Source organism: Cetorhinus maximus, chromosome 21 (assembly GCF_964194155.1).
Source record: "Cetorhinus maximus chromosome 21, sCetMax3.hap1.1, whole genome shotgun sequence".
Lineage (NCBI taxonomy): Eukaryota > Metazoa > Chordata > Chondrichthyes > Lamniformes > Cetorhinidae > Cetorhinus > Cetorhinus maximus.
This window is the reverse complement of record NC_135899.1, coordinates 90,107,872-90,132,227: the sequence shown is the minus strand read 5'-3', so window position 1 is coordinate 90,132,227 and position 24,356 is coordinate 90,107,872. Positions and strand designations below refer to the sequence as shown.

The 24,356-nt window shown below is 43.2% G+C and overlaps 2 protein-coding genes across 5 annotated transcripts in view; one reads left to right on the top strand and one right to left on the bottom strand.

The window, feature by feature from the left end:
• Positions 1 to 13,394, top strand: part of LOC144696120 (polycomb protein SCMH1-like) — a 180,843-nt gene extending 167,449 nt beyond the window's left edge. For all 3 annotated transcript variants that reach the window (XM_078567422.1, XM_078567421.1, XM_078567424.1), the window contains 6 exons: positions 334 to 534; positions 1,479 to 1,667; positions 2,750 to 2,881; positions 3,024 to 3,224; positions 8,609 to 8,754; positions 12,311 to 13,394. In XM_078567422.1, the coding sequence (XP_078423548.1) occupies positions 334 to 534; positions 1,479 to 1,667; positions 2,750 to 2,881; positions 3,024 to 3,224; positions 8,609 to 8,754; positions 12,311 to 12,436 (995 nt within the window). In that variant the 3' untranslated portion in view covers positions 12,437 to 13,394. The remainder of the gene's footprint in view (positions 1 to 333; positions 535 to 1,478; positions 1,668 to 2,749; positions 2,882 to 3,023; positions 3,225 to 8,608; positions 8,755 to 12,310) is intronic.
• The window catches only part of LOC144696121 (CTP synthase 1), a 116,831-nt gene continuing 94,758 nt past the window's right edge, over positions 2,284 to 24,356 (bottom strand). Inside the window, exon 19 of one of the 2 annotated variants that reach the window (XM_078567426.1) lies at positions 2,284 to 2,667. The gene's annotated coding sequence lies outside the window, so the exon portion shown is untranslated. The remainder of the gene's footprint in view (positions 2,668 to 24,356) is intronic. The other variant, XM_078567429.1, reaches the window with a different exon arrangement.

Here is a 24,356-nt window from a genome sequence, read left to right as displayed (position 1 = left end):
TAAGCTGAACGCCTGGGCATTAGGTTGAGCTGAACCTGAGTGTTGGCAGTGCCAGTTTGTTTAACCTGATTCTTCAGGATTACTAAAGCAGGATCATTTTAGGCATATCCTCTTTTGACCTTGAAAAGCATCTTGCATCATTGTACCAAGAGGTCTAGTTAATAATACAAGTGCACTCTTGAGGTCTGTCTATGCACATTGGTAACAAAATGCTCGTCTGTGAAGACGGTCTCCTGTAATGCCTGAAAGGTGAGTAGTATTGGTTACTAATGACCTCAGAGTAACGATTTGGAATGTACTTACCTATTTTCTATATGTTTTGTGTATGTTCAGTCTGTGTTTACTTGAACAAAAATGGCAACGCAGGACCACACCTGGACAGAAAAAAGGTGCAGCAACTTCCAGATCACTTTGGACCTGCCCGGGCTTCAGTTGTCTTGCAACAGGCTGTGCAAGCCTGCATTGACTGTGCGTACAATCAGAAGGTGGTTTTCTCCTTCCTGAAACAGGGCCACGGTGGAGAGGTGATATCTGGTAAGTGAACTATAAATCACACTTAAAGATGTGTTGCTATTGAAAACTCTGCTTTAGTGGTTAATGTTTTGCCTGTGGACCCTCAGCCTGATAAAAACATGTGTTAAATTTGACCCCTCCCAGACAGGGGATCTAAAACTCAGAACTGTTCAACACTTCAGCCACCCTACTGGATTTTTCTTATTCTTTCATGGGATATGGGCTTCGCTCGCAAGGCCAGCGTTTATTACCCGCCCCGAATTGCCTTTGAGCTGAGTGGCTTGCTAGGCCATTTCAAAGGCCAGTTAAGAGTCAACCATATTATTGTGGATCTGAAATTATATGTAGGCTAGGCCAAGTAAGGATGGCTTATTTCCTTCCCTGACGGACATTAGTGAATCAGATGGATATTTACAACAATTGATGATAGTTTCACGGTTACCATAACCGAGACTGGATTTATAATTCCAGCTTTATAATTGAATTCAAATTCCTCCAGCTGCCTTTGTGGGGTGTGAACCCATGTCCCCAGAGCATTAGCCTGGGCCTCTGGATTACTACTGCCATGACATTACTGCTAGCCTACCAACTCCCCAAATTGCAGTGGGCTCCTCTCCACTGTAAAATATCAATATCGATTTACATGGCGGCACATTGATTGATGAGATTGATTGGGAACCCAGGGTTTAGAGGACTGAGAGGTGTTTGGTTGCAGATTCTTTAATTTGCACTGTCAGCATGGAACCCAAAGAACACAAGTTTAAAATGAACAAGCCACAAATAAATTGACACTGAAACGTTTAGACCTATCGAAAACTTTCAGTCACTCCTGATAAACAGGATGTACCCCCCACAAGACCTTGACTATGACTAGTAACCAATGCATTGTGTTGTTCACTTATTCAATGAGATTCGTTTAATTTCATTTATTTCTCTCTTTTTTTGCTTTGTTCTGTTTTTCTTAGCCACATTTGACCGTGAACAGCACACTTTAAACCTGCCAGCGGTCAACAGTGTTGTGTACGCCCTGCGCTTTCTGGAGAAATTGTGCCACAGCCTGCGATGCGACAACCTCTTTGGGAATCAGCCTTTCTGTCAGATCAATGCAGCTAATCATAGCATGACTGAATACGGAAGTGACCGGTTCATGTCAGGTACCTTTACCACCCGCAAGAAGGATGTTTTGAGAATTTTCCCAGCACTTTTGATTATGTTTCTACTGAAGATATTTGTGAAAATGCTTAGAAAGTTGCATGGTGCAATATTTTCTTGTTAAAAATGAGTAAAGTTTTGCAAGATTCTTTTTAATTAAATACAAGTAAATATTAAAAAGGAAGGTCGACACATTATAGGAAGGATGTGATTGCACTGGAGGGGGTGCAGAGGAGATTCACCAGGATGTTGCCTGAGATGAAACATTTAAGTTATGAAGAGAGGTTGGATAGACTTGGGTTGTTTTTGTTGGAGCAGAGAAGACTGAGGGGTGACCTGATCGAGGTGTACAAGATTTTGAGGGGCATGGACAGGGTGGAGAGGGAGCAGCTGTTCAGCTGAAGAGTCAGTCACAAGGGGGCATAAGTTCAAGGTGATGGGCAGGAGGTTTAGGGGAGATGTGAGGAAAAACTTTTTTACCCAGAGGGTGGTGATGGTCTGGAACGCACTGCCTGGGAGGGTGGTGGAGGCGTGCTGCCTCACATCCTTTAAAAAGTACCTGGATGAGCACTTGGCATGTCATAACACTCAAGGCTATGGGCCATGTGCCGGTAAATGGGATTAGGTAGGTAGGTCAGGTGTTTCTCACGCGTCGGTGCAGACTCGATGGGCCAAAGGGCCTCTTCTGCACTGCGATTCTGTGAAGCAAAGTCATCACTTCCACCACAGTTCATTCAACAAGACAGGGATCAAGCCTGGAATCTTCTGGTTTCAATTGCTTAATTCCATAACATGCACCCTCCACAGAGGAAGCGCTACCAAAATGGTGTAGGACACTGTAGCTTTGGGGAAGATGTGTGAATTTGGTCAGCTGCCTACTTCCCTGCTGAATAGGTGGCTTTCCACTGAACAGGGTCTCATGGAAGTGAAGCCCCAACAAAGCGAGCTTAATGTCTATCAGCAGGTTGTAGGTTGGAAGATCTTGAGGTATGAGACATCCATCTAGCAGAAAAGAAAAATAAGCAAATAAATGTAGGTAATACCTTTGCATAGTTTTAGTAAATAGTTATTTATCTTTCACCAGGTAAAAATGAATCAGCAGAGGGAGCTGTTCAGGGACCTGGAAGAGGAACAAAAAGGTACACACAAGACTCCCCACCATTCAGTGCACCTCTCTCACCCAAACTACCAAAAACCGATCGACATCCTTCAGAAGGTAAGCTCGGTTCTGATTTTACTGGAATTGTTTTTTTTTAGAAAACTGATCTAATCCTGTTTTAACCCAGAGTCATAATGTTCTACATATATATATATATATAAGTGAAGCTAATTTCTGACGTTCAATCTAAATTTTCCAGCTGAAACCTTTATACTGGAGGATGGCCATCCAGGCCCCACGGAACACCGGCTAGATCCCATGGATTCTGCCCTTAATTCCGTAAACTCATCCAGCCCTCCGAGTAGGAGTTCCAGGGAGTTCCGAGCTTATCGGTCTCTGCACCACTCAATGAGCCTAACACAAAATAACACAGGGACCTTGCGACAACTTAGTTCAGGAGGTAAGATCCTAGCTGCTCATTTCCCGTTTCCATGGCTCCTTCCTCTGCTTGCTTATTATGTCTAGCTTTTGGCAGACTGTTTCATCTACTTCATATTCACCATCTGCCTCACCTCGTCTGTACCAAAGGCGCATGTTCTTCTTAAAGTTTAACTGATGAATTTTGAAGGCTGAATAGGTTCACCTTAGTGACACTGTGAAGCCTTGCTCATCAAGCAGTTTATTCTTAAAAGCCTTGTTCTGGCAATGCTTAATGTAGAAAACTAAAACAATAATAATTGAACCAGGATAATATAATACCTTTTCATCCATTGCTTTTCTTACCTTTAAACATAACTATTTCAGCATATTCCTGGCTGCTCGCCCCATTCCATCCTCCATAAACTCAAGGCCATCCAGAATTCTACTTTCTGTCTCACACCACACCCTGTTCACCCATCATTCCAGTCTTCACTGGCCCCTTGTTAAGCAACGCATTGATTTTAAAATTCTCATCCTTGTTCTCAAACCCCTCCATGTCCTCGTCCCTCTCACTCTCTGTAATGCCTCCAGCCCTACAACCCTCTGTGATATCCAAATCCCTCCACAGAATGGTTACAGGACCGAAGGGGCCATTCAGCCCGTCATGTCTGCCGGCTCTTTCGAATAGCAACTCAGTGAGTCCCGCTCCCCCACCTTTTCCCTGTCTCCCTACAGATCTTTCCTTTTCGGGCAATTATCCAACTCCTTTTTAAAAGCCGCGATTGAATCTACCTCCAGCAACTCCTCGGGCAGCACATTCTGGGTCCTAACCACTGACTGTGAACAAAAGCTTTTCTCATGTTGCCTCGGGTTCTCAGCCCGCTGTCACCAATGGGAACAGTCTCTCCCCTTCTACACTGCCCAGACCCCTCCTGATTTTAAGTGCTTCTATCAAACTTCCTCTCAACCTTTTCTAAGGAGAACGATCCCAGCTTCTCCAATCTACCAATGTAACTGAATTCCCTCATTCCCGGAATCATCTTCGTAAATCTTTTTGCACCCTCTCTAATGCCTTCATATCCTCCCTGAAGGGTGGCGCCCAGAATTGGACATGCTACTCTAGTTGAAGCCAAACCAGTGTTTTTAAAATGCTTCACGATAATGACCTTGCTTTTGTACTCTGTGTCTCCATTTGTAAAACCCAGGATTCCGTGCTTGATTCACCACTTTCTCAACCTGCACTGCCAACTTTAATGATCAGTGCACATATACCCCCAGATTCCTCTGCTCCTCCATCCCCTTTAGAATTGTATCTTCCATTTTATATCATCTGTCCTCAATCTTCCTACCAAAATGTACCACTTCAGACTTCTCTGCATTAAATTTCATCTACCACAGGTTATCTCATTCCACCAGCTTGTATTTGTCCCCTTGAAGTCTCTCACTATCCTTCTCACCATTCAATCCTGGCTTCTTGAGCATCCCCAATTTTAATCACTCCACCATCGGCAGCCAGGCCATCAACTAGGAAGATCCTAAGGTTTGGAATTCTCGCAGTCTCCTCACGCTCTCCCGCGCTATCCTTTAAGACACGCCCCTTAAAACCTATCTCCTTGACCAAGCTTTCGGTCAGCTTACCTAAAGTCTCCTTTTGTGGCTTGTTGTTACTTTTTGTTACTGTTGCTGTTGAAGTACCTTTGGATATTTTGCTACTTTTAAAGGCACTATATAAATGCAAATGTCATTGTTGTTATTGAACGGTGCATCAGAAAGCTTCATTTCTCTAGGCAGGCTGTGTCACCATCAGTTATAAGACCTGCAGCCAACTACCAGAGTGGGCCAATCATTGCCCCATGAAGTCAAGGCCACTGCAGGCCTGAACTATTGCCTCTGGCTCCTTCCAGTCTGCCAAGGGTAAATCAATAACAACAGTCAATCTGCAGTTCCTGCTTCGGTTAAGTTAGACCTGTTTGTTAGACTGAAAACATTCACCCTTATCCCCCTTGAGCATCTGGGAAGCAGGAGGATAGCACTTTGGACTTCACAAATTGTAAAATTCCTGAAGCCCAGAGTACCATTGACGGTCCCATGATGCTCCGCGTGCTCCTGAGTATAGATAATTAAATAAGAAAAGAGTTAACAACGTGAGCATTGCCCTATAGAAAGTGAGTTTGGGGAATTAATGATGGAAAATAAGGAGATGGCAGATGAATTGAACAGGTATTTTGCATCGGTCTTCACGATGGAGGAAGGAAGTAACATCCCAGAAATAGCTGTAAATCTGGAAATGGGAGGCAGGAACTCAGGAAAATTAAAATCACCAGGGAGGTAAGTGGTAATGAGCAAATTGTTGGAGCTGTGGGCTGATAGTCCCCAGGCCCTGATGGACTTCACCCTGGGGTCTTAAAAGAAGTGGCTAGTGAGATAGTTGATGCATTGGTTTTGATTTTACAAAGTTCCCTAGATCCAGGGAAGGTCTCATTCAGTTGGAAAATAGAGAATGTAACTCCTTTATTCAAAAAGGGAGGGAGACAGAAAGCAGAAAACTACAGGTCAGTTGGCTTAACGTCGAATATCGGGAGAATGTTAGAAGCTGTTATTAAAAGCATTATGGCAGGGCACTTGGAAAAATTCAAGGTAATCAGGCAGAGTCAACATGGTTTTGTGAAAGGGAAATTGCAGAAGATAAAAGCTCATGGTGTGGGGGGTAATATATTGGCACGGAGAGAGGATTGGCTAGCTAACAGGAAACAGAGAATAGACATAAATGGGTAATTTACTGATTGGCAAGATGTAACGAATAGTGTACCACAGGGATTGTCCTGGGGCCTCAACTTTTTACAGTTTATATAAATGACTAAGATGAAGGGACTGGAGGTATGGTGGCTAAATTTGCTGAGGACACAAAGATAGGTAGGAAAGTAAGTTGTGACGAGGACATGAGGCTACAAAGTGATATAGATAGGTTAAGTGGGCAAAGAGCTGGCAAATGGAGTACAATGTGGGAAAATGTGAAATTGTCCATTTTGACAGGAAGAATAAAAAAGGAGCATATTATCTAAGTGGTGGAAGATTGCAGAGCTCTGAGATGCAGAGGGATTTGGGTGTCCTAGTGCATGAATCGCAAAAGGCTAATATGCAGGTGCAGCAAGTAATTAGGAAAGCAAATAGAGCGGTATCGTTTATTGTGAGGGGAATTGAATACAAAAGTAGGGAGGCTATGTTTCTGTTATACATGATATTGGTGAGACCACATCTGGAGTACTGTGTACAGTATTGGTCTCCTTATTTAAGGAAGAATGGAAATGTGTTGGGAGCTGTTCAGAGAAGGTTCATTAAGCTAATATCTGGAATGAGTATGTTGTCTTATGAGGAAAGGTTGGACAGGCTAGTCTTGTATCCGCTGGAGTTTAAAAGAGTAAGAGGCGACTTGATTGAAACACGTAAGATCCTGAGGGGTCTTGACAGGGTGGATGTGGAGAGGATGTTTCCTCTTGTGGGAGAATCTAGAGCTAGGGGTCACTGTTTAAAAATAAGGGGTCACCCATTTAACACAGAGATGAGGAGAAATATTTTCTCTGGGAGTCCTGAGTTTTTGGAACTCTCTTCCTCAAAAGGCAATGGGAGCAGAGTCTTTGAACATTTTTAAGGCAGAGCTAGGTAGATTCTTAATAAGCAAGAGGGCGGTGAAAGGTTGTCAGGGATAGGTGGGAATGTGGGGTTGAGGTTACAATCAGATTAGCTATGATCTCACTGAATGGTGGAGCAGGCTCGAGGGGCCAAGTGGCCGACTTCTGATTTGTATGTCCTAATAAACAACCCCACTGCCTTCTTAAAACCATAGTTTCCACTAATGTGCAACTGGTGCGTCATTGGCATCAGTCCATCTTGCAGCTCTGCGCCCTCGTTCCAGGTAGCTACCATGATAATTTTACAACTTAATCAATCCTCCACTCCCTTCTCTTCGTAAACAACCAAGCCAGAGGCTGGCAGCTTGCCAAGCACATCAAATTTGCTTTGGCCCCAAACTGATTGCGAACCCACTGTATTTACAATCAACGTAGCAATCACTTCATTTCTGTCTCTCTTGCTCCGTGTCCTGGTATTCTGATTTAAAGTTCCTGTAATTACTTCAATTTGGCAAACAAATGTGTTCGAATCCAGTAGTTATACTGGACGTGGGAACAAAGAAACATAGAAATAGGAGCAGGAGTAGGTCATTCGGCCCTTCGAGTCTGCTCCGCCATTCAATATGATCAGGGCTGAACGTGGATAGTTCATTCATTCACATAAGAAGTGCACTGGCAGACTGATATTGTCAAGTGTAATGAACTGTTCAGTAAGTTTTCATTAAAAAATTGAAAGCTAGCACAGAAGGTAAGGATACACGACACTTATAAGATTAAGCATGACTGTGTCTTGTGCCCTGTGTGTGGGGGAACTATGTCTTATATAAACACAAAAATGACTTTTCACAAAGGAGAGCTTTTCCCTGATTCTAAGAAACAGTATAGTTGCATTGAAATTATTCAGAGTTTAATTTATCAGGACTAGTTGGACCACCACTTGGATTATTCTCGAAAGTGTTTAGTGAGGGTTCACCGCACGATATGTGTATTTTCTCTATGCTAGACTTATTAAAATTTCTGCTGTACAGACCGTTCTATGTGGGCAGTGGCAGTGAGATTTATGTTTCGGTAATTATTTTTTTATCGCTAACTTAAAAAGTGTCTCATCAGGCTTCCCGAAAGGCTCATAAATGTGCTCCAAGATCAGTGCAGAGCCATCCTAATCAGGGTGGATACAGATTTGATCCCTTGTTTGTGCTGTGCTAATCTCCATAAAACTCGACTACAGGGTGTGTGTTATTTTCATTTATGTAGGTGCCTAAATAACATCCCTATGTTCCAAATACAATTGATTTCCTTGAAACACATGCATTCTCTGGCATGCTCCAGGGATGCTTTGTCACTTCATTCACCTGCTCAAAGGGCAAACTTCAACCAGATCATATTAAAAGAGAAATCAAAGTTCAGCAACCTCATGTTCCATAGCATTCTCATGTTCCATAGCATTCTCTCTGAACAGGAGCCAAGCCAGTTGGTAAAGCCAAAACCAAGACACAGAGCTTTTCTTTCTTGAGAGAATTTATTGACTTGTTCGATCTCTCAGCTTTCCTCCCACTCAATCCAGTGTCCCAGCTATCCCCTATTCATATGTGCTCAACGACAATTAATACCCATCACCCGTTTCTCTTAACCTTAAAAATGTAACTGACATTGATAAGACATTGAACATCTTCAAAGTTAATGAAATGAGACTCTCTGGTAAAAACATTGTGGTTTTTGCAAACATGGGAGCACTATTGAGGGGAGGAAATTGCCCAAAGCTCCAATGGCTCATAATTTTGTGATCTTTTCCTAGGTTCTGATAGGTTTATGGGAGCACGAGATCCACCCCGTTTGATCAGCAGGGACCCATCCAGCTGGACTGTGGAGGATGTGATGCAGTTTGTTCGTGATGCAGATCCTCAGTCTCTGGGCCCACACGCAGACCTATTCCGAAAGCATGTACGTGTACAGCACTGTATTGGCGCAGGGCTCATAAGAACATAAGAAATAGGAACAGGAGTAGACCTTTCGGCCCATCGAGCCTGCTCCGCCATTCAATAAGATCATGGCTGATCTTCGTGCGTTTCGATTTCCACATTCCCGTCTAACCCCGATAACCTTAGATTCTTGTTAAGCAAGGAAGGGAATCTTATCTACCTCTGCCATAAAAAATATTCAGTGACCCCGCCTCCACCACCCTCTGAGGCAGAGAGTTCCAAAGTCGCACAACCCTCTGAGAGAAAAAAAATTCTCCTCATCTCTGTCCTAAAAGGGCGACCCCTAATTTTAAAACCTAGTTCTAGGCTCACCCACCAGAGGAAACATCCTTTCCACGTCCACCTTGTCAAGGCCATTAACGATCTTATATAATTCAATCAAATCACCCCTCACTCTTCTAAACTCCAGCGGAAACAAGCCCAGTCTGTCCAACCTTTCCTCATAAGACAACCCACTCATTCCAGGTATCAATCTAGTAAACCTTTGAACCGCCTCCAATGCATTTACATCCTTCCTTAAATAAGGAGACCAAAACTGCACACAGTATTTGAGGTGCGGACTCACCAATGCCCTGTATAACTGAAGCATAACATCCTTACTTTTATGTTCAATCCCCCTCGTATACACTAACTATATGCTGGATCCCCATGGGCCAGGGATCCAGTGTATAGTTAGATGTAAGGTCCAGGGAAGTGACTGTCTCTGCTTTTATAATCTTTCATCTCAAGCCAAGTCATGCTCAAAGAAACACTAATATTACAATAATAAAGCCACTCAAATGTCAGAAGTGGCTTTGTTACTGTGATTACGCCATAACTATGAAAATAACATTTTTAATTAAAAAGATTTTTAAAGTTATGTTTCAATTCTCCCTAGTCCTTTCATCCCTTCTCCCACTGCCATATTTTTATCTTCATTTTAATTTCCACTTTTTCCTCCCTAGTTAATTTATGTTTCTCTTTTATTGAAAATAAAAATCCTAATTAAAGTTTTTGTCCAGCCTTTCTGCTTCTTCCTGGTTCCCATTTTTAGAGATGGGAGCAATTTATAGCAAAGAGGTTTGCTTCACTGAAGTATATCATCAGTCAGTAGTCAGGTGAGTGAAAGAATGGCATGGTTTCATCACAATTATGCTTTTTCAAAAAAAGCATTTGACAAAACGAGCTTGCATCCAGACAGATAAACTCTGCAGCGTGCAAAGGTTTAAAATCCAACAAGTTGCTCTTTTGGTATTGCGTGGAGATCATTGAAGGTTTTTTTTTAATGGGAATTCTAGATGTACTAATTTTTACATGGTATGTGCTAAACCTTCCTGGGAACTTAACTTATTATCATCCTGATTTCAGGATTACTTGGCTTTCCTTGTCCTATAAGTGATAAGATTGCATCAAAGTTAAAACTCTAGAGTGTCCTACTGATTTCTTCGCGTGACCCTTCAGCTCTGTACATGCATAGACTGGTTAAAAATAATAGTTGTGTTGAAAGATGACAGATAAATGGTCCTGTACTTTTTCATGGCATGTAGGCATCGCTGGCAAGGTCAGCATTTGTTGTCCATCCCTCATTGCCCTTGAACTAGGCCATTTCAGAGGACAGCTAAGAGTCAACTACATTGCTGTGGGTCTGGAGTCACATGTAGGCCAGACCAGCTCAACGGCAGAAGGGTTTTTAACGATAATCGATGATAGCGTCATGGTCACTATTGGTGAAATTGGCTTTATATTCCAGGTTTTATTCATTCAAGTTCCACCAGTTGTAGTGGGATTTGAACCTATGCCTACAGAGCATTAAGATAAAAGCAAAAAGCTGCAGATGAGCATTAGTCTGGGCCTCTGGATTATTAATCCAGTGACATTACCACATGCCACCATCTCCTCATAAATGTGATGTTATATCATGGCCATGGTTTATTAATGAATATATCAAAGGCATTTGTTGTAAATCTTAGAACTTCAGTGTAGAATATTTCAGATAAATTATTTTATTTGATGATTTATCAGAGATTTAAGAGTAGAATCTTCATGTAAAAGTTTGTACATGAACATTGCCTAGTTCCTTCAGTTTAATCCCATATGTGCCCCTGGGTTGCCGATTTGCATGCACCCCAGAATACTGCACTCGATTTAACTATCTTGTGCCCTTTTCACAAGTTTGGTGGCTGTTGTGGGTTGATGGCAAACTGGTAAATAAAAATCAGTAGTCATGGGTTGGTTGATTTAACAGATTATTTTCACTCCATTAGAGCCTGGTAGCGTAGGGTAGGCGATCAGAGCTGGTGACAGCTCAAACCAGCCCAGCCCCCATTGACAAACACAGTCGCCTGGCATCACCAGAATCTGAAGAATGTGGCATCTGATTAAAGTTTCCACTTTTATTTCAAGTGTTATTCATTTCTATTATTGGACTAGTGAGCCAGAGACCTGAACTAATAATCCTGTGAATGTGAGTTTAAATCCCTCCAAGGCATTTTGAGAATTTGAATTCGGTTTCCAAAATCTGTAAAAAGGAAGCTGATGTGTTTTTTAAAAAAAAAGTGACCCTGAAACTGTCAGACTGCTCGAAATCCACCAATGTCCTTCAGGAAGGACATCTGCTGTTCTTGCATGACCTGGCCTACATGTGACTCCAGTCCCACATCAGTGCGGTTAATTCTTAACCGTCTTCCTGAAGTGCCCTAGGAGGCTGTGGTGGGTCTACTTTCCTGAAATACTGGATATTGGTTTGATGGAACTGCATCGGAACCTAATGTTTCAAGGTTTTCCCAAGAGCTCCCAGTGCAAAACACTAGCTTCCTATTTTAATGTCTTTCCAATGGACCTCAGAAGGATTAGTACAACCTTCGAAATAAAAACTGGAAAAAGTGGTGCTCGTTTTTTTAATGGTCTTCTCTTAGGGCATCCCAACATCATCGTGCGGTCCAGTGATATGTCGTTCGGCAGGTGTGCGCCGGAGTCGGTTGCGCGCCTGCTGATATATAAACGGCCTATTAAGACTATTAACAAAACAATTATTGTAATGGTTAATGCCGCCCATCCAACCTTAAGGTTGGCGGGGCAGGTGAGAAGCCCAAGCAGCCTTCGCGTTTTTTAGGAAACCTCATCCACGAGTGGGATGAGGTTTCCTAAAGCTTTTATTAAATAAATTTAAAAATTTTCATAAATATAAAAACATGTCCCATCTCATGTGACACACAGTGCTGGCCCCGACACTCCCTCCTCTCCCCCACCTGCACAGGTAATGCTGAGCGCTACAGCCCGCTATTACACTGGGGGGGCTTTCACTGGACTTTGACGCGTAAAATGGCGGCGCAGAGCCGATTGCGGGCACCCACCCGTCATATGAAAAATTCTACCCTTAGTCATCGCTGTGAGAGTGGCCTCATTAGTATCAAATCACCGAGTTATTCCAAGACTTGGTTGGTTATGCTGCATGTTTTTTGAAGGCTGAAGGTTAAAACTAGCCGATTTCTAAATCTCACTGAGAAGGTTGTTCAACTGTATTATACTTTGTATTGCAGGAAATTGATGGGAAGGCTTTGCTGTTGCTACGGAGTGACATGGTGATGAAGTATATGGGACTAAAGCTGGGGCCAGCCTTGAAGATTTGCTATCACATTGACAGACTGAAGCAGGGCAAATTCTGATTTTGAACTCATCATATCGGAACATATTCAGAAACTACGAAACTCCAGAATGAGCAGCTCCCCGCCCCCTACCAAAAGGAACACGTTAATGGGGATTTACTCACTTTTGGCTTTGTATTCAAATGCCATGTGTCTTTCTGAGACACCGACGAAGCAAGATTTTTTCGGTACTTTGAATCACCGGGTTTGATGGCAGGAAAAACCTTGGACTTATACATTTTTATGTAAAGGCTACAGCTCACAATGAAGCTTTGTTCCTCTGAATTTTCAGATTTGGATAGGAGATGTTTCTATCCAGCCGACATGAAACATTTTAAGAAAATGCTCCGGATATTGCTGTTGTGTAGCAGTTGTATTTCATTTTACGAGTTTCTTTCAGTTATTCATTACTTATTCCTCCTTGCAGTGGGACCGGCTGTATGTTGTACAGGCATTTCACTGTGATTGGCATGGCTTGTGGCCTAGCATCACTTGACACAACTCAGTCATGTCTCTCATGCCTTTTAAGTGCTGGAAGGGGTCAGTGAGACTCAAAAGCAGTGATGACGTGATGCCCTTTTGGCTTTGTTCAGTTTGTTCCAAAGGGGTAAGAAAATTTTTAAAGTAAGTTAAAGGAATTTTTTATATATATAAATCGAGCCTCTAAACTAAGTCTCCCTGAGGAGAAAAGTATGGAAGGTGTTGCTCTTCCATTAATGGTGAAAATTCAGTATTCTTTTTGTAGCAAGAATCTGATTTCTGTACTATAACATTACGTACAGTCTCCTTTTTGTTTTTTTTGTTCCTTCATTTGCTTTATTTTATTGTTTTTCCATTTTTGTTACCAAGCCTGAAGTTTTGTACAAAAATATTATGTAGCAGAATTGAACATGCATTTGTGGTTTCCAAACTTTTACATACTGCAGCCATCCCGTTGGACCCATTAATAATATAGACCAAGTCAGTTGGAGGAAATCCATTATTTAAGTGGCCTGTTTCTTGAAAATCTGTATTAACTTTGCCAATTCCTCACCACGCCTACCCCATCTTTCTTTCCACTGGCTGAAGGTGGTTGCTGGGACCTGGTTCTAAGGGTGCTGGTTGCCCTCTGCTACTTGTCCCAGCTGCCATTTTTTTACATTGCCAGGCAAGTTAAGTTATGGGGACTTTTGCAGCTAATCTCAATCCTGCCTTCACACAGGTATCCTTTCCAAGAGGCGATCGTGGTTAATAGTCGGGAATGGGAACACCGATCTCTTACCCCTCCCTCGCCCAGAGCACTAAAACCCATTGCAAACCAGTAATTATGATCACAGCTGAGATGGGCTAATGGACTGGAATTCGTCATATCTGGGACCGGGTACTTCCAATATTGCATAGAATGTATGGCACAGAAACAGGCCATTCAGCCCAACTGGCCTATATCAGTGTTCAATGCTTCACATGAACCTCCTCCCACCCCTCCACATCAGAACTCATCAGCAAAACCCTCTATTCCTTCCTCCCTCGTGTGATTATCCTGCTTCTCTTTAAATGCATCTCTGCTGTTTGCTTCAATTACTTCACGGGCTGGATTCAATGCTCCCCCCCCCTCCCCTCGCCGGCGGGTTTGAAGGTGGGGTGCACGTTATATCCAGTGGGAGCCTGTACCCGCCTCCTGCCCCTGCTGTAATTTTGTCAGTGGCAGGGTTGGCATTGGGCATCCTGCCCACCTGATGGCCAACTGAAGCCAATAAATGGGCAGTTAATACCCACTGAAAGGCCTCATCCTGTCACTGCCAGAATTTAACCGGTGGCAGGAGAGGCCCTTGCCAAGTGTCCAGCCCGTCAGCTTTCCCTGTACGGGCTGGCGGCAGGTGGGTGGGACCCTTCCTTAACAGACCCCTGGACCTATCAGAGCTCCCCCCCACCCACCGCTCCAAACACTCCTTGTGTCCCCTCAGCAGGGCCTGCCAGCTTGGCCCCGAACAAGGCCCTGCCAAGACCCTAGGACACCAGGCTCACCTGCCATTCCGGATCCAGTATCACAAGCCTCCTCTCAGCATCACTGCAGAACCGGCAGTGGCCACTACTCGCAGTGGCATTACCGGCACTGGAGAGCTGCCAGCCCCTGATTGGCCAGCGCTCTCTGCCCAGGGAGACCTCTGAGCTGGGCCTCCCTGTTTCTGAGGGCAGTAAATCATGCCTCAGCTCAATTAACGGCCTTCTGAAGGGAAAGGCAGGGTCTGTGACACCCTGTTGAGTCCAGCCCCTTGTGGCAATGAGTTCCAGAGAATAGTTCACAGAGGAGGAAGAGCGGGTCATTGCAAACAACTGAATTACTTGAACAATGTTCAGAATAAGTTTGTTGTTTTAGATATGTTCATTGATAATATTACAAGGGCTGATTTAAGTATTAAGCAGGACAAAGGAGCTCTTCTCACCGCACTGCTGAAGGGTTTAGCAGCTATCCCGAAAATCCCCTCCACAACAGTGGGGAGCCTCGGTAGCGATAAGGCCAAAATGGAAACTGATGCAGCAGTGGGTTGAAAGTCTGAAATGAAGTATCACCTCCTTGATCAATGAACAGCCATCACCTTCTAGTAACTTCCAGAAGAAACAAAAATAGTTTGTACTGTACATGATCTTAAATAAAGTTTATCTCTCCAGTCACTCATAAAATCTGAATTTGGCCATTTCGCAAAATTGCTGTCATTGGTTTATCCATGTCCTTTGTTCCTCCTCCCCCATTTTATTCTCATCTTGTGAAGCCGCCAATCCAAAGTCTCCAAAATCAACAACCAATTAAAATCATTTTTTTTAACCGGGGACACGACAGAGTCAGTTCTAATTTCTGGAGGGGATTTTGAGTCTGGTAGCTTGAATGCTTGGCGGGAGTGGTGTTGGACAGAAATAGTCCAGGAGGCCTTGTGTCCGGAATAAATTCCACGTTCACCATCTGAAGGATAAGTGATCAGTTCCTTGTCTTATTTTTAAGGCCATCTGTTGCATAAATTATTTCTATTCAAGGCTGCACCAGGTGGAAAGTATTAAGGCAATGGTGTTCATTGACCAATTTCCATACAAGCTAGGAGTAGATGGTGAACTTCATGCTTTGAAAGAGAGCCTTTATTCTCTTCTTTCCTGTGTTCTGTTTGTGGGTACAACAGGGGCTGTTAACAACCTGTAAACTCCACAACTTTCTACTCGTGACCTCCAGTCAACTGCCCAGCTGAAAGCAAATGTCACCTCAGGAAGGTGTCAGCACAAAAAATGCCCAGATAATCCATGATCTGTAGCCAAAAAAAGTATTGTCATGGCAATTTGATAAATAGCGACTACTGGAAGAAGAAACTGTCCTGAAAATGATCACCTTAAATTTGGACATAAGTGTGTAATATAACGACTGGACTAACAACACCAAGGTTATATTCCATTTTTTAAATTAATGGAAAGGTGCTTTTGGTTTGAGCACACCAGTGTACCATCTAGGAGTAAAGCTAATTCTACTCCTAAATTCTGGATAAATACACGGAGCTTTATTGCCTGACCCACAGCTGCAGGATTCAGTGTGTACTGAAGGGATTTCCTTGTAGTATTTTAATGTTGCAGCTTGACACAAAATCAGCGAGAAGGACCTGAGGGGTGTTTTGTCTTTTGTCAATCAGAGAGAGATTTCTTTCTAACTAATTGTAATCTGTAACATCCAACAAAAAAATCTGTTAAAAGACTGAATATCATTGCTGCCATTTTGTGATAGTGTCATTGTCCACAAAGTGTAATTAACTGCAGAGAAAGCCTCTAGCCGTTAATTATTAATGAAAAATGGTCTGTGCATCGTGACCTATTCCAAAATACCTTTTAAAATCAGATGCCTAGAATATGACAATAAGCTATTGACTGTGTATAACTGAGGGTCTTTAAGGACAGGGCGATTGTGAAAGCTCTGACATTCTGCTTGGGAGTGCAGTTTGCCAAACACTGTCTGTGGTACAGCACTAACCCAGGAGCAAACTATTGCATTCTCTGTCTTGCAACAGCCCCTGGTATGTATGACTCTGATCATATATGGCCACTGGCATGATGCACTTGGTTTAACAAACATGTCAGTTTGTGCATTGAATATCAGTACACAACTTTGTTCATTAAATAAACCAATAATTTATTGTAAAATCTTCTATTGACTTTCTCCCATATTTACACTTGCCATTTTGCTTCAATTTATTTTTCCCAATACAGTATATAATTTCTGGGTGCTTCCAGACTCTTACAACCTTGCACGTTTCCTAATTGCTCATTTATGTGAACCCGTGTCAACGGACTAAATGACCGCGAGGAGCGTCAAGAGTTCAGCTTACAGCTCTCCTTGCCCAGCATCGACTCCTAATACACTTTTCTGTTTCGAACGCCAGGTAGCAATCAGGAGCTGCATCCCTCAAAGGCTTACTTTTGGTTCCCCCCTCCCCTCATCTCAGGGACCCTGGCAAATGGATTGCCTCCACTGCCTCACCTGTGGACATCCACCAACTCTGCAAAAAGCCAAGGACTGAACCTGGCACTTTGCCGAAATAGCATGGACCATTGTTGCACTGGTATATAAGTTGCATCTGGTGTATAAGTTACATCTCTGTATACATAAATCAAATGCTTGAAGCCTTGCACCAGACTTTACACTGATGGTTATATAACTTGGGCAGCAATTCTGTACAAAAATAAAGTTTGTCTAAAAAAAAACATTCAATAACAGTAGGAACAGGAAGAGGCCATTCAGTCCATCGAGCCTGCTCTGTAATTCAATGCGATCCTGGCTGATCGAACACTTCAATGCCTTTTACCCACACTATCCCCATAATCCTTTATGTTATTGTTAATCAGAAATCTATCGATCTCTCTACCTTAAACATACTCAATGACTGAGCTTCCATGGCCCTTTGGGGTACAGAATTCCAAAGATTCAGAGTAAAGAAATTTCTCCTCATCTCGGTCCTAACTGGTTTCCCCTTATTTTGAAATTGCGTCCCCTGGTTCTAGGCTCCCCAACCTGGGGAAACGTACTACCTGCATCTACCCTGTCTATTCCTTTAAGTATTTTGTAGGTTTCAATTAAATCACTTCTCACTCTTTAAAATTCTAGAGAATACAGGCCCAATTTGCCCAATCTCCCTTCATAAGACAGTCCCGCCATCCCTGGAACAAGTCTGGTGAACCTTCGTTGCACTCCCTCTATGGCAATAGTATCCTTTCTGAGGCAAGGGGACCAAAACAGCACACATTACTCCAGGTGCAGTCTAACCAAGCTTCTATACAATTGAAGCAAAACTTCACTACTCCTGTACTCAAATCCTCTTGCGATAAAGGCTAACATTCCATTAGCCTTCCTAATAACTTGCTGCACCTGTATGTTAGCCTTCAGTAACTTATGGACATCTACACTTTCTAATCTCTTACCATTTAGGAAATACCCTGCACATCTGTTCCTTCTACCAAAGTGGATAGCCTCACACTTTTTCCACATTATATTCCATCTGTCATGTTCTCGTCCACTCACTAAGTCTGTCCAAATCCCCCTGTAGTCGCTTTACATCTTCCTCACAACACACTTTCCTGCCTAGCTTTGTATCATCAGCAAACTTGGAAATATTACATTTGGTCCCACATCCAAATCATTGATATATATTGTGAACAGCTGGGGACATCCCACTAGTCACAGCCTGTCGATGTGAGAATGACCTGTTTATTCCTACTCTCTGTTTTCTGCCTGTTAGCCCATCCTTAACCCATGACAGTATATTGCCTCCTATTCCAAGTGCTTTTATTTTGCTAACCAACCTCCTGGGGGGACTTTATCAAAAGCCTTCTGAAAATCCAAGTACACTACGTCCATCGACTCTCCTTTATCAATTTTGTTATTCACATTCTCAAAAAACTCCCAACAAGTTTGTCAAACATGATTTCCCATTTGTAAATCCATGCTGAATATGCCCAATCAGATCATGATTATCCAAGTATCCTTTTATCACATCCTTTACAATAGATTCTAGCATTTTCCCTACTACTGATGTAAGGCTGACAGGTCCTTAGTTCCCTGCTTTTTCTCTCCCTCCCTTCTTAAATACTGGAGTGACATTTGCTACTTTCCAATCTTCAGGAACCATTCCAGAATCTATAGAATTTTGGAAAATGACCACCAATGCATCCACTTTCTCTGTAGCTACCTCTTTCAACACTCTGGGATGCAGAATATCAGGTCCCAGAGACTTATTAACTTTCAGTCCCATTAATTTCTCCAAAAAACCTTCTTTCTTATACTAATTTCCTTCAACTCCTCATTCTCCCCAGTCCCTTGGATCTCTAAATCTGGGAGATTTCCTTTATCTTCCTCAGTGAAAATAAACACAGTAATCATTTAGCTTCTCTGCCATTTCTCCATTCCCCATTATGAATTCTCCTGTCTTTGCCTGCAATGGACCCACATTTGTCTTAGCCAAACGCTCCCTTTTTATATACCTATAGAAGCTTTTACAGGCCGTTTTTATGTTTTTTGCTAGATTACATTCGTATTCTATACTCTCTTTCTTTACCAGTTTCTTGGTCTTCCTTGGCTGTATTCTTTAAAACCTCCCAATCCTCAGGTTTACTACTAATTCTGACAACTTTGTAAGCCTTTTCTTTTAATCTTATACAATCCTTAACTTCCTTTGTCAGCCAGGGTTGACTGACTTTTTTGGGGTTTTTGCACCTTGAAGGAATGTATAGTTGCAAAAGTTAGTTGGTTTATGGTGTTACAGGCTGAACACAATAGATAAATGCCAGAAATTTGTGACCTTTTGCAGCAAAGAGAGGCTAAAATAATGGATAAGCCTCACCCATAGATAGATCTGTATCCTTTATTTAAAAAAAAAATTAGGATCTGGCAGTTCTAGGGCTTTGTATGTTTTTCCAAATGAGAATTCCCTGTGCTGCAAACCTGCTAGAACATTGCTTCACACAGTGAATAATAGGTATAGTCTCTACTCTTCAATCCATTCCGTGAACTGTTTTTTGATGTCTGTAGTTGCTGTGTGATATTGATTGTTAAGTACAATACAGGTACTATATAAGTACAAGTTAATGTAAGGAAACATCCCAAGTGGTTTCACAGGAGCATTATAAAACAAAGCCGGACACTGGCATATTAGGTCAGATGCCCAAAAGATTGGTCAAAGAGGTTGGTTTCAAGGGGCGTCTTAAAAGAGGAAATGAGGTGAAGAAGCGTAGGGAGAGAATTCCAGAGCTTGGGATCTTGGCACCTGAAGTTATGGCCAGCAATGGTGGAGCGATTAAAATTGGGAATGCACGAGGCCTGAAGTAGAGGAGTGCAGATACCCCTGAGGGCTGCGGCTTTGGAGGAGATTACAGAGATAGGGAAGGATGAGGCTATAGAGGGCTTTGGAAATGAAGATGAGAATTTTAATACCAAGACTTTGCTTTACCCGGAGCCAATAAAAGTCAGCGAACACGGGGGTGATAAGAGAATGGGACTTGCTGTGAGCTAAGACACGGGCAGCAATGTTTTGGATGACCTCAAGTTTACAGAGGGTAGAATGTGGGCGACCAGCCAGGAGAGCATTGGAATAGAGGTAACAAAGACATGGATGAAGGTTTCAGCAGCAAATGAGCTGAGACAGAGGCAAACTCAGGCAATGTTATGGAGGTGGCAATAGGCGGTTTTAGTAATGGCACACATAGGGGGTCGCAGGTTCATTGCGGGATCAAATGTGACACCAAGGTTGCAAACAGGCTGGCTTAATCTCAGACTGTTGCCAGGGAGAGGGATGGAGTTGGTCGCTAGGAAACAGAGTTTGGAGTGGAGGCTGAAAACAATGACTTCAGTCTCCCCAATATTTAATTGTAGAAAATATCTGCTCATCCAATACTGGATGTAGGATAAGGAATCTGATAATTTAGTAATGGCGGAGGAGTCAAGAGAAGTGGTAGTGAGGTAGAGCTGGGTGTCATCAGTGAACGTGAAAATTAACGCCTTTGGATGATGTTGCCAAGGGGCAGCATGTAGATGCGAAATAGGAGGGGCCCCAAGGATTGATCCTTGGGATACACCAGCTGTAATGGTGCAGGAACAGGAAGAGAAGCATCACTACACAAACTCATAAACGAATCATAACTCTGACATCTCCAACCTTAATCTTTCAGTCCATAGCAGAGTGTCACCCGTGATTTAAGGAAATTTAGGGGAGACAATGATGTTGTGGTAACATCACTGGACCAGTAACCCAGAGGCCCGGGGTAATACTCTGGGAACACAGGTTTAAATCCCACTGTAGCAGCTGGTGGAATTTAAATTTAAGTTAATAAAATCTGGAATTAAAAACTAGTCTAAGTAACAGTGACCATGAAACCATTGTAAAGACCCACCTGGATCACTAATCCCCTTTAGGGAAGGAAATCTGCTGTCCTTACCTGGTCTGGCCTACATGTGACTCCAGACCTACAGAAATGTGGTTGGTTTTGAAATGGCCTAGCAAGCCACTCAGTTACCAAACCACTATAAAATCTACCAAAAGGAATAAAACTGGATGGACCAGCTGGCATTGACCTAAGCACTGGAAATGACAACAGCAAACTCAGCCCTGTCAACCCGGCAAAGTCCTCCTTACTAACATTCGGGGGCTTGTGCCAAAATTGGGAGAGCTGTCTCACAGACTAGTCAAGCAACGGCCTGACATAGTCATACTCACCGAATCATACCTTACAGACAATATCCCAGACACCACCATCACCATCCCTGGCTATATCCTGTCCCACCGAGATGGGTCCAGGGAGATGGTGGTGTAGTGGCAATATCGCTGGACTAGCAATCCAGAGGCCCAGGCTAATGCTCTGGGAACATGGGTTCAGATCTCACTGTGGCAGCTGGTGGAATTTAAAGTTAATAGAATCTGGAATATAAAGCTAGTCCCAGCAATGGTGACCCTGAAACTATAATTGATTGTCTTAAAAGCTCATCTGGTTCGCTATTGCCCTTAAGGGAAGGAAATCTGTCATCCTTACCTGGTCTGGACTCCAGACCCACAGCAATGTGGTTGACTCTTAGCTGCCCTCTGAAATGGCCAAGCAAGCCACTCAGTTCAAAGGCAATGAGGGATGGGCAACAAATGCTGGCTTTCCCAGTGATGCCCACATCCCATGAAGGAATAAAAATGAAAGGTGGTGGCAGAGTATGAGACGGTTGGGAGGGAGTTGCCCTGGGAGTCCTCAACATCGGCTCCGGACCCCATGAAGTGTCATGACATCGGATCAAACATGGGCAAGGAAACCTCCTGCTGATTACCACATACTGCCTCCCCATCAGCTGATGAATCAGTCCTCCTCCATGTTGAACACTGGAGGAGTGGCCAGGGCATAGAATGCACTCGGGGTGAGAGACTTCAATGTTCATCACCAAGAGTGGCTTGGTAGCACCACGACTGACCAAGCCTATCCCCAAGTCCTAAAGAGGATAGCTGCTAGACTAGATGAGGAGGGAACCAACAAGAGGCAAAAACCTACTTGACCTCATCCTCACTGATCTACCTGTCACAGGTGCATCTGTACATGACAGTATTGGTAGGAGTGACAAGTACACAGTCCTTGTGGAGATGAAGCCACATTTTCACATTGAGGATACCCTCCATCATATTGTGTGGCATTACCACTGTGCTAAATGGCCTAAATTGGATAGATATTGAGCAGATCTAGCAACACAAAACTGGGCATCCATGAGGCACTGTGGTCCATCAGCAGCAGCAGAACTGTATTCAACCACAATCTATAACCTCATGGCCTGGCCATATCCCCCACTCTACTCTTACCACCAATCCAAGGGATCAACCCTGGTTCATTGAAGAGTGCAGGAGGGCATGCCAGGAGCTATACCAGGCATGCCTAAAATCAGATGTCAACCTGGTGCATGCCAAACAGCAGAAGAAGCATGCGATAGAGCAAAATGATCCCACAACTAATGGATTATTTGTAAGATCTGGATGTTTACCACATCCAGTCGTGAATGGTGGTGGGCAATTATACAACTAAAGGAGGAATAGGCTTCAAAAATATCCCCATCTCCAATAATAGAAGAGCCCATCCCATCAGTGCAAAAGAGAAGGCTGAAGCATTTGCAACCATTTGCTGTCGATAATGCTACCAAGTGGCACTTACTCAGCAATAACCTCACTGATGCTCAGTTTGGGTTCCACCAGGGCCAGTCAGCTCATGACTGCATTACAGCCTTGGTCCAAACATGGACAAACAAGCTGAACTCAAGAGGTGAGGTTGGAGTGACTGCCCTTGATGTCAAGGCAGCATTTGACCAAGTGTGGCATCAAGGAGCCCTGGCAAAACTGAAGTCAATGGGAATCAGGGGGACAACTCTCTGCTGGTTGCAGTCATACCTAGCACAAAAGGAAGTTGTTTATGGTTGTTGGAGGTCAATCATCTCAGTCCTGTGACATTGCTGCAGGAGTTCCTCAGGGTAGTGTCCTAGGCCCAGTTATCTTCAGCCACTTCATCAATGACCTTTCCTCTATCATAAGGTCAGAAGTGGGGATGTTCGCTGATGATTCACAATGTTCAGTATCATTCATGAGTTCTCAGATACTGAAGCAGTCTGTGTCCATATGCAGCAATCCCTAGACAACGTTCAGGCTTGAGTTGACAAGTGTCACACAAATGCCTGGCAATGACCATCTCCAACAAGAGAGAATCTAACCATTGTCCCTTGACATTCTATGGCATTACCATCATTGAATCCCCCACTATCAACGTCTTGGAGTTTACCATTGACCAGAAACTGAACTTGACCAACCATCTAAATACTGTGGCTCAAGAGCAGTTCAGGCTGGGAATTCTGCAGAGTAAGTCGCCCCCTGACTCCCCAAAGCCTATCCACCATTTACAAGGTACGAGTAGGAGTGTGATGGAATACTTTCCCCTTGCCTGGATGAATGCAACTCCAACAACACTCAAGCAGCTTGACACCGTCCAGGGTAAAGCAGCCTGCTTGATTGGCACCCCACCCACCACCTTAAACATTCACACCCTCCATCACGATGCAGTGTGTACTACCTACAAGATACATTGCAGTAACTCACAACTCCTTCAACAGCACCTTCCAAACCTGCAACCTCTACCACTTAGAAGGACAAGGGTAGCACATGCATGGGAACACCACCAGCTCCAAGTCACTCACCATCCTGACTTGAAACTATATTACCATTCCTTCACTGTGGCTGGGTCAAAATTCCTTCCTAACAGCACTGTAGGTGTACCTACACTGCATGGACTGCAGTGGTTCAAGAAGGAAGCTCACCATCACCTTCTCAAGGGCAATAAGGGATGGGTAATAAATGATGGCCTAGTTAGCAATGTCTACATCCCTATGAATGAACAAATTAAAGAAAACCTGAATTCACAACTGCCACTTTATTAAAACTTTTAACTCTTGACTAAATATTCTTTACAATGAATTGGAGTAATGAATTATATCTTTTCATCAGAAACCAAGGCATGAGCTTATTTCATGATACATGTGCATTATATTAAATATTACATACCCAAAAATACAGGCAGTTAACTGTAAAAGCAAACAATTTCATTTATATTGTGTCTTTCATGAACGTGAGATGTCCCAAAAGCACTTCACAGTAAATGAAAGCTGATGAAGAGTAGTCACTGTTGTGTTGCAATTGTGAGGTTTATAAGATTATTGTTTTGGAACTATATCTTTAAATTTAGGGTAAAATGAAGAGGGTCATATGACTTGCGCTGCAATCTGCCTGACAACAGGTCTGGGTTATGGGGCTGTTAAAAATTAAAGGGAGGCCTAGATTGTTTTACAGGGAAGAAGGTGCAAGGTGTTTACATTTGCAGACCATTTGAAGGCAGTCGTGATGCCAGTGGACAGACCATGAGTCTCCAAGTCCCAGGG